General features: G+C 52.1%; 1 protein-coding gene across 8 annotated transcripts in view; it reads left to right on the top strand.

The window, feature by feature from the left end:
- Positions 1-5,552, top strand: part of KIF6 (kinesin family member 6) — a 384,926-nt gene extending 379,374 nt beyond the window's left edge. For 6 of the 8 annotated variants that reach the window (XM_042986270.1, XM_007085228.3, XM_042986273.1 and 3 more), the window contains one exon: positions 2,675-5,552. In XM_042986270.1, the coding sequence (XP_042842204.1) occupies positions 2,675-2,685 (11 nt within the window). In that variant the 3' untranslated portion in view covers positions 2,686-5,552. The remainder of the gene's footprint in view (positions 1-2,674) is intronic. The other 2 variants (XR_006217625.1, XR_006217624.1) reach the window with 2 other exon arrangements.
- Positions 5,553-13,923: the final 8,371 nt, after the last annotated feature.

The raw sequence follows: 13,923 nt of genomic DNA, 5'->3' as shown, positions 1-13,923 counted from the left end.
AAAGGAAGCTGAAGAAGGGTGACAAGGGTTCCACCAGGTCAGGGCCAGAGGGCCAGCAGGTGCGGCCTCCCCCAACGTGCGGCAGATGGCCAGGCCCCACCACGCAGCACTTTCCACACAGCCCACTTATCAGGCCTCCCTGTCAGGCAAACATGCAGGCCGGGCCCCAGGCACCTTCCCCAGCCAAAGCAAACACTTCCCTCTCCCCTGCCCTGGGCTCCCTCTGCTCTTAATTTAGTGGCGCTGTCTGGGCTTCTTCAGGAGTGCTCATTATGGGGAATTTGTGACTATCAGCCTAAGAGCAGGAGCCCAGAGAGGGTGATTTAACGTAAGCCTCGCCCGCCACCTCACACACTTCACCAAGGGCCAGGATGAATCTAGTTGATTTAGGATTCATGGAAAAGCTGTGGAACGTTTAAATCCCTGCCAGGGGCACGTGTGGACAGGTATATATCCCCCGTATGGGGCGTTCGTCATCCACGGTGTCAAATCTGCTGTTTCCAACTGCCAAGGATGGCTTTAAAATCTGAGAAAATGAGGTTAACCCCTTTCTAGAGTGCTTTTTAATAAAACCTTCCTTAATCCCTGAGTTTGGAAGTGTTTCCATCTGGACAGGAACCTTGGTGTGACCCCCTTGCCCTCTTCTCCAGCCGGGGCCAGGCGGAGCCTCTGCGGAGTGCCTCAGAGGCTCCTGCCAGCCTGGACTCCGCCGTCCCCCTGCGAGAAACCCTCCAGCTCCCCACCAGGCAGTATCCATCCCAGGAAAATGGAAAGGCCCCAGAACTGGGAGGAAGGAGGCCTAAACGCGGGCCTCCTTGACTCAGCGCTGTGGGCCTTAGGCAGGTCACTGCCCCCGCCTTCACACATCTGCCACGTTCAGATTCCCCCTTCGTCAAGGTGGCCAGCCTCTCCTGAGATAATGTCCATAAAGGTCCCTCATAAACAGCCAAGCGCCAGGGAGCTGTTAGCGGGGAAACTGGCCTCTGGTGGGAACTGGCCCAACAGGGTGAGGAGTGATTTCCTTTCAATGGTTTCTCTGTAGCCGTACCCTCCAGTCTGGGAACCTACAGTCACAAAATCCCAGTACAGACTGACAGCTCCATTGCTTCACTGGGGTTCGTCAAGTAAAGAAATGGCACCTTTTCTGTGGGGTTGAGGTCTGGGTCTGCGTGGCACTCAGCCCTGCTCTGTGGCGCTCCTTCTCAGCCCCGCCCCTGCCCCGGTCACCACTGCAGGCAAGCGTATGTGGGATGCAGTGACAGTCCAGGGCGGGAGCCGGCTCAGACCCTCTGCTCCTCACCACTGGCAGTGCTAACCCATCCTGGCCCAGGCTGCGCATCAGCGGTACAGGGGAAACACCGGAGCCAGGACATGCTCAGCGGCCCCATGCCTGCTGGTCCCCAGGACCTGCCCTCACCATCCTTGGAACAGAGAGCCCACAAAGCAGTGGGTTTCAGCCCTGCTCTTCATTGGTGTCACCTGGTCCCCTACCACCACCACGAGATTCTGATTTAATCTGTCCTGGGAGTGGCCTGCGATTTCTAAAGGTCCCCCCACCCCCAGGGGTTTCCAGTGCTCAGCAGAGCTGGGAACCGTGGGTCCAGAGTGACTGGAACACATCCCCTTCACATGCACCGGTGTGCCTGGTGTCCTTCCTTCCCACTCTAAGATTCATCTAGAACAGCTAGGAATGTCTGAAAAGTAAGGACCATCTTCACTTAATTAAACAGCCTGGGGTCTTGCACTCAGAGTTAGATCTGAAGGACCAAGGGCTTGTAGCCTTGAATCGTTTTCAACCTCTCCCTCGCTGCCACCTCCCACATTCAGTGCAGCACAGAGATTTACTGGTTCTCCCTCAGCGACGTCAGGCAGACCATGCCCACACTCCCCACCCGCTGCCAGGTCCCCGTGCCCACACGCAGATGGCCGCGGCCACCCCACTCCTCAATCTCTCTGCCCCCTGCAGGTGTCTTAAACAGTGTTCCCAAGCCCTTCTGCTCTAATTATGAGAGCCAGACTTTAAGCAAATTAACTATGTCACTCATACCATTTCTTCTCACACGTTAATGTGCCAGTAAATCTAGGGGTTTTGTTAAAGTGCAGATTCTGGTCCTGGAAGTCTGGGTGGGGTCTTAGATTCGGCACTTCTTAACAAGCTCCCTGGAGATGCCAATGCTGCTGATCCACGGAGCACACTCGGAGAAGCAAGGAGCCCTGCCAGCCCCCTTTCTTCTACCAGACACCTCATCTGCTCCGTCCACCTGGGTATTTGGAAAGTAAGGCCCAGAGAACCAACACGATTTGCCCAGTCGCACCACAGGTTGGGGACCATGCTGGCTAGTCCTCAGGGGCCCTTCTCCCTCCCTGTCCAGCCGTGGGAGGTGACAGGATGGGCCATGGTGGTCAGGCAGAATATAATGAATAGAAGGACCAAAAAGAGAATCTCTTGGAGAATTTGGTGTCAGTGGGGCTGGACAATGACTGTTGGTCCTGGCTCAGGGAGACGGCAAAGGAGGCTGCATCCTTCATTGCTGGGGGAATAAATGCAACCCCCAGGAGTCCGGGCACTGAGACCCAAGGGGAGTGGCCTGCCGCCGCCTCCCCATGCGCTTCAATCAGGGACAAATCAGTGCCCCCACGCACAGCCTAACCAAGACATCCTGTCTCCTTTCAGGTTTCCAGTAAGCATCCGGCCATGCACTGTGGCAGCAAGAATGGAGTACAGATGAAGGAAGGCATCTCTTCTCACTCGCCCTGGCTTCAGATGTGATCTGTGGGCTGCTGGGAGCAACTAGTGATTTGGGTTCCCATAGAGGGGGCTGTGTTTCCTTAAGGATGGTGTCCTGGAGGCTGCCAGTGAGGCTGGGGCCAGAGCTTCTGGCACCATCCTTGCTGTGGGTACTGGGGCTGTTGGCCGGACCAGGCAATGCCAGGGTGCTAGTGGTTATATAAGGGCTTCTGCTCACTCTTGTAGTGGCCGATTTTAAACCTTGGAGATTATGAAATAGTACCATCATAATGCAGTGGCAGGGGAGGCTCATGCTGGTAGAATACGGGAGAAATGATCATCTGTTATTTTTAGCTACCTACCAGCCCGCTCTCTGCCCTACCCCCTGGTTTAGGAGCCCAGGAATGGCTGGGGCAAGCCAGGCAGGACGTTGGAGCCAAAGACAAAGTAGTGGAGTGCAAAGCATCTTGATGGCCAGTCCTGATCTCCCAAACCAAACCTTCTGCCATTGCCCTCATGGCCCAGATGACCCATAGGCAGTGCCTGAATCAGCCATATTTCTAAAGAGTCACCCACCCTGCAGGGTCCAAGGACATCGTTGCACCCTAGGAGCTGTGGATGGCTCCCAGGAGCTCTGCAGAGAGCTTGAGAGGAGCGGTGTGGGCACCTTGGGCCTCACACCCTCACCCAGCCTCTTGGGGCTCTGCATGACTTGGGCCCAAACTTCCCGCTCCCACCGGGAAAACAGAGCTGCCAGGGGCTTGCCTCAGTGAGCCCTTGCAGCACTCTGGGGCCTGGCTGCATGATACAGACCCAGGGGAGGGTGAGCCAGCCCTCAGGAGGCCCTCAGAGGGCAGGGGCAGCAAGGTCCCAAGCCAGCAGTAGGTGGGGAGAGGTGTGGAGTGGGGAGAGGATGGACATCTGAAATGAAGCTGAGTAAAAGTGTTTGTCTACCATTCCTGCTATCTCTGTCCTATGAATACAGGACCTGCCGCCCTGGAAAGAGAGCAGAGAGAAAATACATTGAATTGGCTTGCTGTCCCCCCGCCCAGGACTGGGTAAAAGGATCATGCGAGAGAAGGTAGATGGTCCCATTTCAAAGCCAGGCAGGCCATACAGCCCCTCCAATCCACACCCTCACTGATAATATTAGAAACCCTGAAGCAAAGGGGAGGGGCTGGTTTCTAAGGGCTTGTTAGTGGCAAATGTCCCCTCCTAGGGGGGCTTTCCCTGACCGCCCAACTAGAGCCACCCCCTAGTTACTCTCTATCCCATTTCTCTGTTTTATTTTCCTCATCACCGCCTGACATATCATCTCTCTTTATTTGCTTATTTTTTTATGGCCTGCAACCCCTCCCCCAAGACTAAAAGCTCCATGACAACAAGGACCTACATGTCTTGCTCATCACTATGTCCCCAGCACAAGTTGGCACTGAGTAAAATACCCTTTCAGTTAATGAGTGGCAGAGACAGAACCCAGACTTCTTGGGCTGGCATCTGGCCCATGCCTTTACTCTGGCTCTGTGACTGAGGCCCATCGGGCAGGGTCCAGCCTCCCTGGCCCTCACAGTCCTGTGGCACATAGTAAGTCCTCAATAAAGTCTGTAGAACCCAGGAAGACCAAAACAGAGCCCTTACAGCCAGATCCTAGAAGCCTCCCCGAGTGCCCAGGGCACACGTGTAACACAGACACCCAGTCTCAAGAGCCCTGAGGCAGCATGGAGTTGGCCAGAGTCTTTGGAGACAGCCTCAGTGTGCCTGGCACACCTTAGTGCCCTCGGCCCTCTAGAGCTGGTTAGAGTCTATTGACTTTAGATCTCCTGCTGAGAACTTATCTCCTGGATCCAAAGGCCTTATTGACAGAGATGTGTGGTGTGGGCCCATGCAGGGTGTGAACCCACCTCCTGCAGCAATCACTGAAGGCAGGAGAGGAAATGAAGAAGAGAGAAAAACAGACAGCTGGGCCATGGTGTCTTGCTGAGAGAGCCGTATACCAAGTGTGTACAGCAACTGGAGAGGGACACCCCCCCCAAATGTCCCTTCCCAATGGAAGCTGGGCCTTTGATGTGGACACATGCTTGACCACAATGCATCTTCCACAAAGTTCACTGGCCTTTAAAATGGGAGAACTGGATGCAATGCTCTGAAAAGACTCTCCAGCAATCCTGAGCTCAGTGGGGCATGTGAGTTCACTCCAGGCCAAACTGTAGAGCTTTCCAAAACATCTTCTGGAAAGCAGCCTGGCCGGTGACTCCAGCCCAGTCCCTACTAGAATTCAATTTGCTCTGCTATTCACTTGACAGGAGATGTTAGGAGGACAGTTTAGAATGTGGCTTGCTCAGATCCTGCTACAAGGGATTTTTAGGAAGCAGATACAGAAACTGGTAGATTGAATAACCAGTCTTAAGACTTTGCCCCCTGAAATAGAATTATACATCCAAAGCTTTGCCACAGCCTCATGGCGGCAGGGTATTCTTTCCTACCCCTTAAATTTGGGCTTGGCTCTGTGACTTGCCTTGGTCAATGGGATGTTAGCAGACGTGATACAAGCGGAGGCTTGACATGAGCGTGCAGGCTCGGGCTCTCCTCTCACACTCCAGGGATCTGCCTTGAGAAGAACATGCCCTGGATAGGTGTGCCCCTTCAGCCTAGATCCCAGAACATACAGAGAGCAGATCTGAGCCCAGCCTACAGCCTGGAGCCAAGGCCAGCGAACCTGTAGCCTGGAGCAGAGCCATCCCATCAAGTCCAGCCCAGGCCAGCTGAACCCTGGCTGATCCAAAGACCCAAAATCATGAGAATAAATGTTTGTTGTCATAAGCCACTAAGCCTTGGGGTGATTTGTCATGAAGCATTAACTGTAGCCATAGCTAACAGACACAGATATTGAAACCCAGGGATGATATATGACTAGATGCAGAATTTCTCAGAGTTCACTCTTTCCATCCACGCTGCCTACTGAAAGGGCACTTGAGAGAACACTGTATATGAAAAAGTAGGACCACCACTTACGGCCATGATAGAGCAACAGGGACACGATTTACCCTCCTGCTTTAAATAACTGAAAATTAGACAAAATGTATAAGACAATAAAACACTGGGAAAAGACAGTACAGGACACTAACCCCCAAGAGAAGGGAAACAAGTGAGGTGAGCCCTATGATTGCCCCAACTTACAGCTCCTCACAGTACTTAGGCTGCAGTCCTGGAAGCGGGCACCAGGTGGCGCCCAGTGGTTTCCCTAGTTAAGGAATTGGAGCCTATAGTCCAGGGAGGCCAAGGGGGCTTCCATTGGCAAGGCCAAGTACAAGAGGTGAGTGAGCTGCAGACAGAGAGTGCGGACACACTGCGGAGATCTCCAGAGGGTTCTCTCAAGTCTTCAGCCAACTGCTGGGCGAGGCACGTGGGTGAGGAAATCACTCAAGGCTGGAGAAAGAACCACCAGAAAGGAGCTAGTAGAAATTTTCCAGAAATAACACAGGGTTGGGAGTACTCCCAACAGCCACAGTGGAGAAACCTTCTCACAAAAAAAGTCACTGAACAGAAAACACATAAGGTATTTATGTGTGGCATACATTTGGAAGTGGCACCAAATTATCCAGAGATCAAAGCTATTCTGGTCCCGCCTAACAAAATCTAAAAAGTAAGCATCAAAAGAGTCAAACTGCTTTCAGTGAGTTTCCAAACAGAGCTCAAAAACATTTAAAGGAATAAAAAAAGAATCTAACACCTAACAATATAGAAGGGGCACCCAGTAGAAGTTACCAAGGATGCAAAGAAGCAGGAAAACATGGTTTGTAGGAGAAAAACCAATTGATAGAAATAGAAACAAATAGAAACAGATGATTGAATAAGTAGACAGGGACTGTTTTTTAATGCAATGGGTGTATGTTTAAAATACAGGCAAGGGGTGCATGGGTGACTCAGGTACGTGGGTGACTCAGTCTGCTAAGCGTCTGACTCTTGATTTTGGCTCAGGTCATGATCTCAAGGTTTGTGAGATCCTGAGATCGAGCCCCATGGGCTCTGCGCTGACAGCACAGAATTCTCTCTCTCCCTCTCTCTCTGCCCCTTCCCCTCTCTGTTTCAAAATAAATAAACTTTTAAAATATATGTATAGGCAGAAATATTCCCCTTGTAATTCCTTAAATGTAAACATGCCTCATCCATCTGGTCATTCTTTTAACAAGGATGTACCATCCACTGTGCTAAGTTCTGGTGACTCAGAGGTGACCAAGACAGAGAAAGTGCCAATCGTCTCATTCTAGCGGTGCCTGGGTGGCTCAGTCAGTTGGGAGTCCATCTTGGGCTCAAGTCCTGATCTTGTGGTTCATGAGTTTGAGCCCCGCATCTGTCTCTGTGCTGACAGCTCAGAGCCTGGAGCCTGCTTCAGATTCTGTGTCTCCCTCTCTCTCTGTCCCTCCCCTGCTCACACTCTGTCTCTCTTTCTCTGAAAAATAAATAAACATTAAAAATTTTTTTTAAAAAAAGAACTTACATTCTAATTGGGGAGATGGACAAAAAACAAATAAACAAGGGAATCTGAGCTAAGATGGAGTTGGGGTGGGATAGGATGGGCCTGGGCTCACTGTCAAGGTGGATAAGAGTGTGAGAGCCGGGACATGGCACAGAGAGGAAGTGGGGAGAGGCAGGTTTACAGCTAGAATGGTGGGCCAGGGATTCAATGACATGAAGAGGCGTGGGGCTGAGAGGTCGAATAGGAACATGGAGTACAGCAAATAGGAGACTTGGGGGATGTGAGTCATCTAAGAATATGGGGGGAGAGAGTATTTCAAGACATGTGTCCAAGGGTCTGCGGGGGTGATAAGGCAGAGGAGATGTTGGCCGTGAATGTTGGAAGTTGACAATGTATGGGTAAAATGTGGGAGGAGGAAATAGCATTTCCTTTAACACAGGTTCCTTCTCCTGTGTGGAAAATGGCTTCTGGCTATGTGGCCCCGGATGCTTCTGTCAGGACAAGGAGGGAGGCAGCAAGCTTTTTTAGGGTCAACTGCTTTATTTGGGTTTCTATGGCCAACTGCCAGTAAGCAGGGCTGAGCCCATTTTATGCGCATTGAGGGGGAACTCAGAGCAAGGAGCAAACAGAAAGCTGGTTAGGGATCCCTCCCTCTCACTTGCCTCAACTCCTCAGCTTGAGAAGGCAGCCCTTCCCCAGACCAGCCCCCTCCCCCCTGCACTCCCAGTTCCAGGTGTGATGATCAATGCACGATCAATGCACCGACCGGTGCAGCATTTCCTTCATGACATCGCTCGGGACTGGACCACCAGAATGGTGCTGACCTGCTGACTTAAGTGACTCTCACATAGGAAAAGTACCAGACATAGGACAAAGAGTCTTCGCACGTACAACAAACAAATCCACGAGTACCTGTTGTCTACAACATTCTAAATCTTCACCAGTAACCATTATTACACCTCAGATGGACTCATGAATTTGGTGCAGTTTTAATCAAATTGCTTATATAGACAGGAGCTCACAAAAAATGTTTGCCAGGATCCCACACACTCAGCAGCAGCCCTGGCCTTTTCTACACTCTCAGTTTCTCTGTTCACTTCATCTCCCAGGCCCTGGGAAGGCTCTGCTCCTCCCTGGGGCCAAGATGGACTGTATCCTGATCAACACCCCACATCTACATCCTGGTCCATGTGTTCCCAAGTTTATTGCTGCTTTTGCCCCAGTGCATCTTGCAGCTCTGGGTTTTTCCATAGTCTGCACACATAAGGAGGCATAAGGGCTTCTTTAATAAAGGGTGTCTAATGGATCCTTTAACAATCCCCTTGCCTTTTTCAAATTTAGTGGCCATCACAAGAGAGAGGCATGATCTTCCCACTCCTATTGTCTCCCAAAGGTATTTGTCTGACAAGCTAAACGATTCCTTCATTAACCTCCACAGATGAGCTCTTTCCCTGCAGGATTTACAAACCACAATGACACAGAAAACTACTAATGACTTAGTTATAGAACAAAGAGTCTGACAGACACTGGCTGTGTCCTGCCCATGTCCCCCAACCCACCTGGAGGTCCCACGTAGCTTTGGTGAACAGTTGTCATCCACACCAACAGCTTCCTGTCTCAAGTATCCGTCTGTCTCTACCCGAAGGTCCTCTTCCTCCATAGGAACACTCTGGGCCAGCAGCGTAAGAGTTAAGCTCTCCTGGAGCAAATCCTCAACTAATGAGGGGCAGGCGCTGGTGGACAAACACCCCCAGCTTCCTTGCCCCCCCCCAGGAAAACTCTGAGGTGTGCCCCACACAGCCTCCCAGAGGTCCTGGCGGGGCTGAGACCCAGGTGCCCACGGCAGATGCCTGTTCAAAAACTCACCTTGTATTGACTGCCCCCCTCCCCTGTCTCTCCTCCCCACTCTCTTGGGATGGGTTCCTGGGACCACGTCCCACATGAACTACTCACACCCAAATTTTGCCTCAGAGTCCATTCTGAGGTAAATCCGATTTAAGCGAGGGCATCTATTTCCGAATCACGAGTCGGGGGTGGGGGAGCTCTTGCATCCAAGCCCTCAAAGTGGGAGCCCCATCCCCCACTTCAACGAGAGCCCTTCTCTTCACAGTGCCCATCCTGGAGTGCAGGGAAAGAGTTCATGTGAGAAACGAATCCTACTGCTCAAAAAACAACAACAACAACAGAAAAAACAATGGAAAATCTGAACAAGGTCAATACCAGGTGTGTTTGTTTGTTTAAAGCCTTTCCCTCAAATTACCCCTCAGCCTTCTCCCTCCTCTCTTCTGGCCACACAGTTGGAGGTCACACTCCTCTCTGGCCACAAGGACAGAGACCTATACAAACCCGTGCCACCCCTGCCTCCACACAGGATGCTCTCCCGCACGCTTCACTGTGGGGACACGTCCAGGAGCTTCACTGTGGGGACACGTCCAGGAGCCCAGACAACCATATGCAGAACTTGTCGCTTGGGTCCGTGGTGCTGCCAATCATTGGGGCTCAGGGCAGCAGGGTCTGAAACCACGGCTCCTTTTTTCCACTTGCCCTTTTCCCTGCAAGGGATGTACCCGGGGCAGGTGGGCCTTATCTTCTCCCTTTGGTTCCGGTTTGGAACGTGCCCTTTTTCATTTGTGCGGATGTGTGTCTATTGAGTGACTCCCTAAGCGAATACCGATGTTGGTTGGTGGGGTGGCAACCTGTCCTTTTCCTTATCTCAGGGCTCATCCAGATGGAAAGAGGCCCGTGCCCAGCTGCTCTGTTTACTCTGCATTCTCTCCCCATTGTACACGAAATTGATCTGAGAGGGGTTTTGTTTTTCTTCTTTTTCCTCCAATCTCCTTATTAGTTCAGCCTCAGAAAGTCCCTTATCACTTGCCGGATGTCAGGCCACACTCTGCCATCAGGCCTGGCCATGTTAGACTCTCCATTAATTGATTTTGCCCTCCCCACTTGGAAGCACAAATTGGCTCTGCCCATTAGCAGCAATAATTCCCTAAAAGGGATTATAAATCATGCCCTGTGTCCATCAGTCACTCACAGCAGAGCAGTGCCCCCGTGGGGTGGGAGATGGAGTGTTTGATGGGCAGGGGAGGTCCCCACAGTCAAGCAGATTCTCTCCTAAACCTGACCAAATGAGGCCACAGCCGACTGCAGTCACTACAATAGGCCCCAGCACAGAGGGTTCCACTGGCATGTATTGAATGAGTCAAGGTGGAGAGAAAGAGGGCTGCCTCTGTGGTGCAGGATGACCTTGTGATTTGACCCTCACCCACCAATTCCACCATTATGTTACCACTCTCTGGCTCTGTGGGCTTGGGGTTTCCATAAGTACACCCCCCCCCCCGCCCACACATACACACACACACTAAAATGGAAGTGCTCCTGAGAAGGACTCATCCTAAACTCTAGTCAAGTCTTTGGGGGTCCATGAAAAGTGAACGTGAGAACAGGAGACGAGGGGCACAACCAGAGGAGAGCTGAGGAAGGAGCCTCAGAGGGGAGAGTGAGCAGCGAGGACAGGGGGAGGACAACAGGCACACAGGAGGTTCTCAATAGGTAGGCCATAAGTGAAGGCAGTGTCTTGACCCTAGAGAACCTGCCAGGACCTGGGCGGGGGGCTCCAGTTAAGGGCTAACCCAGCCCTCCTTCCACCTCAACATGTCAGAGACAGAGCTCTGGCCCCCAGCGCCCACCCCTTTCTCCCATACAGACAGTCCATACTCTTCCCTTGATTTCCTTCCACCTTGGAACCACCACCATTGCCTGTGGACAATGTCCAGACCCGTGGAGGATACTTGGGCTGAAGAAGTTACTAAGACCTGCCTGAGATTCCCCCAGATGTCAACGGACGAGCTTTCTAAATGATACACAAGAGAACTCTTCACACATTGAGCTTCTCTAGGGCAATAAAATAGGATTTGATTATTACGCGGCCCTGCAGGTGTAACTACAAACCCAAGCTTAAAGCCAGGAAGTAGCAAGTCTGTGATGATATGATGGTAGTCAACCTGTGTGGTCCCATCCCTCCAGACCATAAAGAAAAACCGGTCAGGGGTGAGTCTGGGGAGTCTTGATGCTTCCTTCCTCCTCCGAGACAAGCCCACATCCCAGCCACGGTGCTGTCTGGGAAAGCTCTGGGTATAGAAGAGCCTTGTAAGGGGTAGCTCGAGATCCACAGGTGACTTCAGGGAACCCAGAACCAGCAGGACTGCAGAGAAGGCAGCTGCCACACCTAGGCAGGGCCCCCCTCAACCATGGGATGGATGAGGTGCTTCGGAGCGGAGACACCTTGGCTGCCTTCGGCACTGGTGCCGGGATGTTCCCCAGGGGTGGCCTCCACATCCTGCCTACACCTCCACCCCCTGTTTTTTGTTGTTCTAGTTCTGGCCTTAGAGCAGGTTAAGAAGAATCCTATGACACTACCACTCTCTTGATCATTCACATACTTGAAGTGGTAAAATGGAAAAAAATCTCCCCCTGGCTTTTATTTTCTATAATCTCTCTCTCTCTCTCTCTCTCTCTCTCTCTCTCTCTCTCATTACCGAAACCATCATGGCCTGTCCTGGACACAGAGGCCACAGTATCTGCCTCCCCATACCCCTTTCCAAGTGACACCTGTACAGGTGATGCCCCCACCCCCTGGCTGGGGCAGAGCAGCTGAAGGTATTGCTTGACTCAAGGCCGTCCAGACACCTGTGAAGTGGCCCGCGTGAAAAGGTGCTCTTGACATCGGCCTCACCTTGGAGACAAGAAGTACAAGAGAAAGAAGAGAAGGGCAGCAGCTGATGCTGACGGGATGCCCGCAGGGCGGCCTGGAGCAGAATCCGAGGCAGAGAGACAGGACAGAGCACAGGGAGGGAATGGCCAGCTGGCTGGGGCGAGTGGAGGGGTGCACCCCGCGAGGAGAGGGAACAGAGCCTGTTAATGGCCAAGAGTGAGGACACAGGCCCAGTTGCTCCAGAAGCCTGGCGGCTCCTGGCTTCCCTTCACAAATTATCTCAATTACTTCAGATAGCTGGAGTGTGTTGCTATTTCTTCCAATTCAAATAAGCCTTGAACAATTAAAACAACGACAAAAATTTGTGTAGCCATTGGGAAGTAACAGAATACCTAACAGTGGCTTAAACAAATAGGGTTTATGTTCCCAACATTTTTGAAATCTAGAGATAGGTGTGTGCAAGAATCAGCTGAGCATCAGTGGCGCCCGAGTGGCTCAGTCAGTTGAGCGTCCGACTTTGGTTCAGGTCATGATCTCACAGTCTGTGAGTTCAAGCCCCGCATCGGGCTCTGTACTGACAGCCCCGGAGCCTGGAGCCTGCTTGGGATTCTCTGTCTCCTTATCTCTCTCTACCCCTCTCCTTCTCATCTGCCTCTCTCTCTTTCTCTTTGTCAAAAATAAAAAATAAACATCAAAAAAAAAAAAAAAAGAATCAGCTGAGCGTCTTTGCAACCCTCTTGACCTTTCCCTCAATGAGGCCAGCCATCTGTGCATTCAGGGCACACAAAGGGGGAACGGTGGGCCCAGCCACAGCTGAGCCCTTTGCGGGGACAGCACAGCCTGGCCCCACACGTCCACAACCGGCTCTGCACATACCCAGTTGGCCAGAACTGGGTCACAGGGCCACCCGAGCTGCAAGAGAGCCGGGAAAGTGGGTGCGAGGGATGCTGTCCATCCTCTGATCTCCTCCCCATTTCTGTGCCCTCTTTAATGTGGTTCTGCTTCCAATGGCCTGGCCTACCGATCACCTGGGACCCCAGTGGACCATCCCCAGGTTACCAGAGCCGTTTGCCAGCTGTGTGCCAGAGATGGCTCAATGACTGGCTGGTGTGGGATTGTGAAAGCCCAGCTCCCCTGCCTCCACCTGGGACTAACGGTGTGCATCACCCACCAGGGCTCTCCACGAACCAGGCTGAGCTGGGACTATGGTCTCCTGTTTGACCCTGCTTGCCCCACATCCGTATCGCTCTTCGCTTACCCCGCTGCTCACACACAAATCCCCCTCTCGGGGCTGCTCCCGGGAACCCGGCCCAGAGCACAGGGAGCAGGACTATCATGATGGGTTAGACCCATCACACTCCGTTGCCTGGGGCTCACAAGCACACGGTTTGGGCTCTGCTAGCTGGGAAGGAGGGAGAGGATGTAGACAGGCAGCTCGTGTTGTCTGCGGCCACAGCCCATCCCAGAAAATGTGAGCAGAGAACTTGGAAGACACACACACTGCAGGTGCGAACGTACAATGGTGCAGCCCCTTTGGAAAACAGCCAGGCAGCTCCTCAAAAAGTTAAACATAGAATGACCACGTGACCAGCAACTCCACTCCCAGAGACATGAAAACATACATCCTCACCAAAGCGTGTAAGTGAATATTTGTAGTAGCATTATTCCTGATAGCCAAAAAGTGGAAACAACCTGAGTATCAACTGATGAACGGATAAATAAAATGTTGGTATACCCACGCAATGAAATATGATTCAGCCATAAACAAGAATAAAGTAGAGGCACCTGGGTGGCTCAGTCGGTTAAGCAGCAAGACTTCGGCTCAGGTCATGATCTCGTGGTTTGTGAGTTCGAGCCCCATGTCGGGCTCTGTGCTGACAGCTCAGAGCCTGGAGCCTGCCTCGGATTCTGTGTCTCCCTCTCTCTCTGCCCCTCCCTTACTTGTTCTTTCTCTCTCCCTCTCTCTCTCTCTTTTCCTCTCTCAAAAATAAACATTAAAAA

The sequence above is a fragment of the Panthera tigris genome, chromosome B2 (assembly GCF_018350195.1).
Source record: "Panthera tigris isolate Pti1 chromosome B2, P.tigris_Pti1_mat1.1, whole genome shotgun sequence".
In the NCBI taxonomy this organism is placed as follows: Eukaryota; Metazoa; Chordata; class Mammalia; order Carnivora; family Felidae; genus Panthera; species Panthera tigris.
This window is presented reverse-complemented; position numbering and strand designations above follow the sequence as displayed.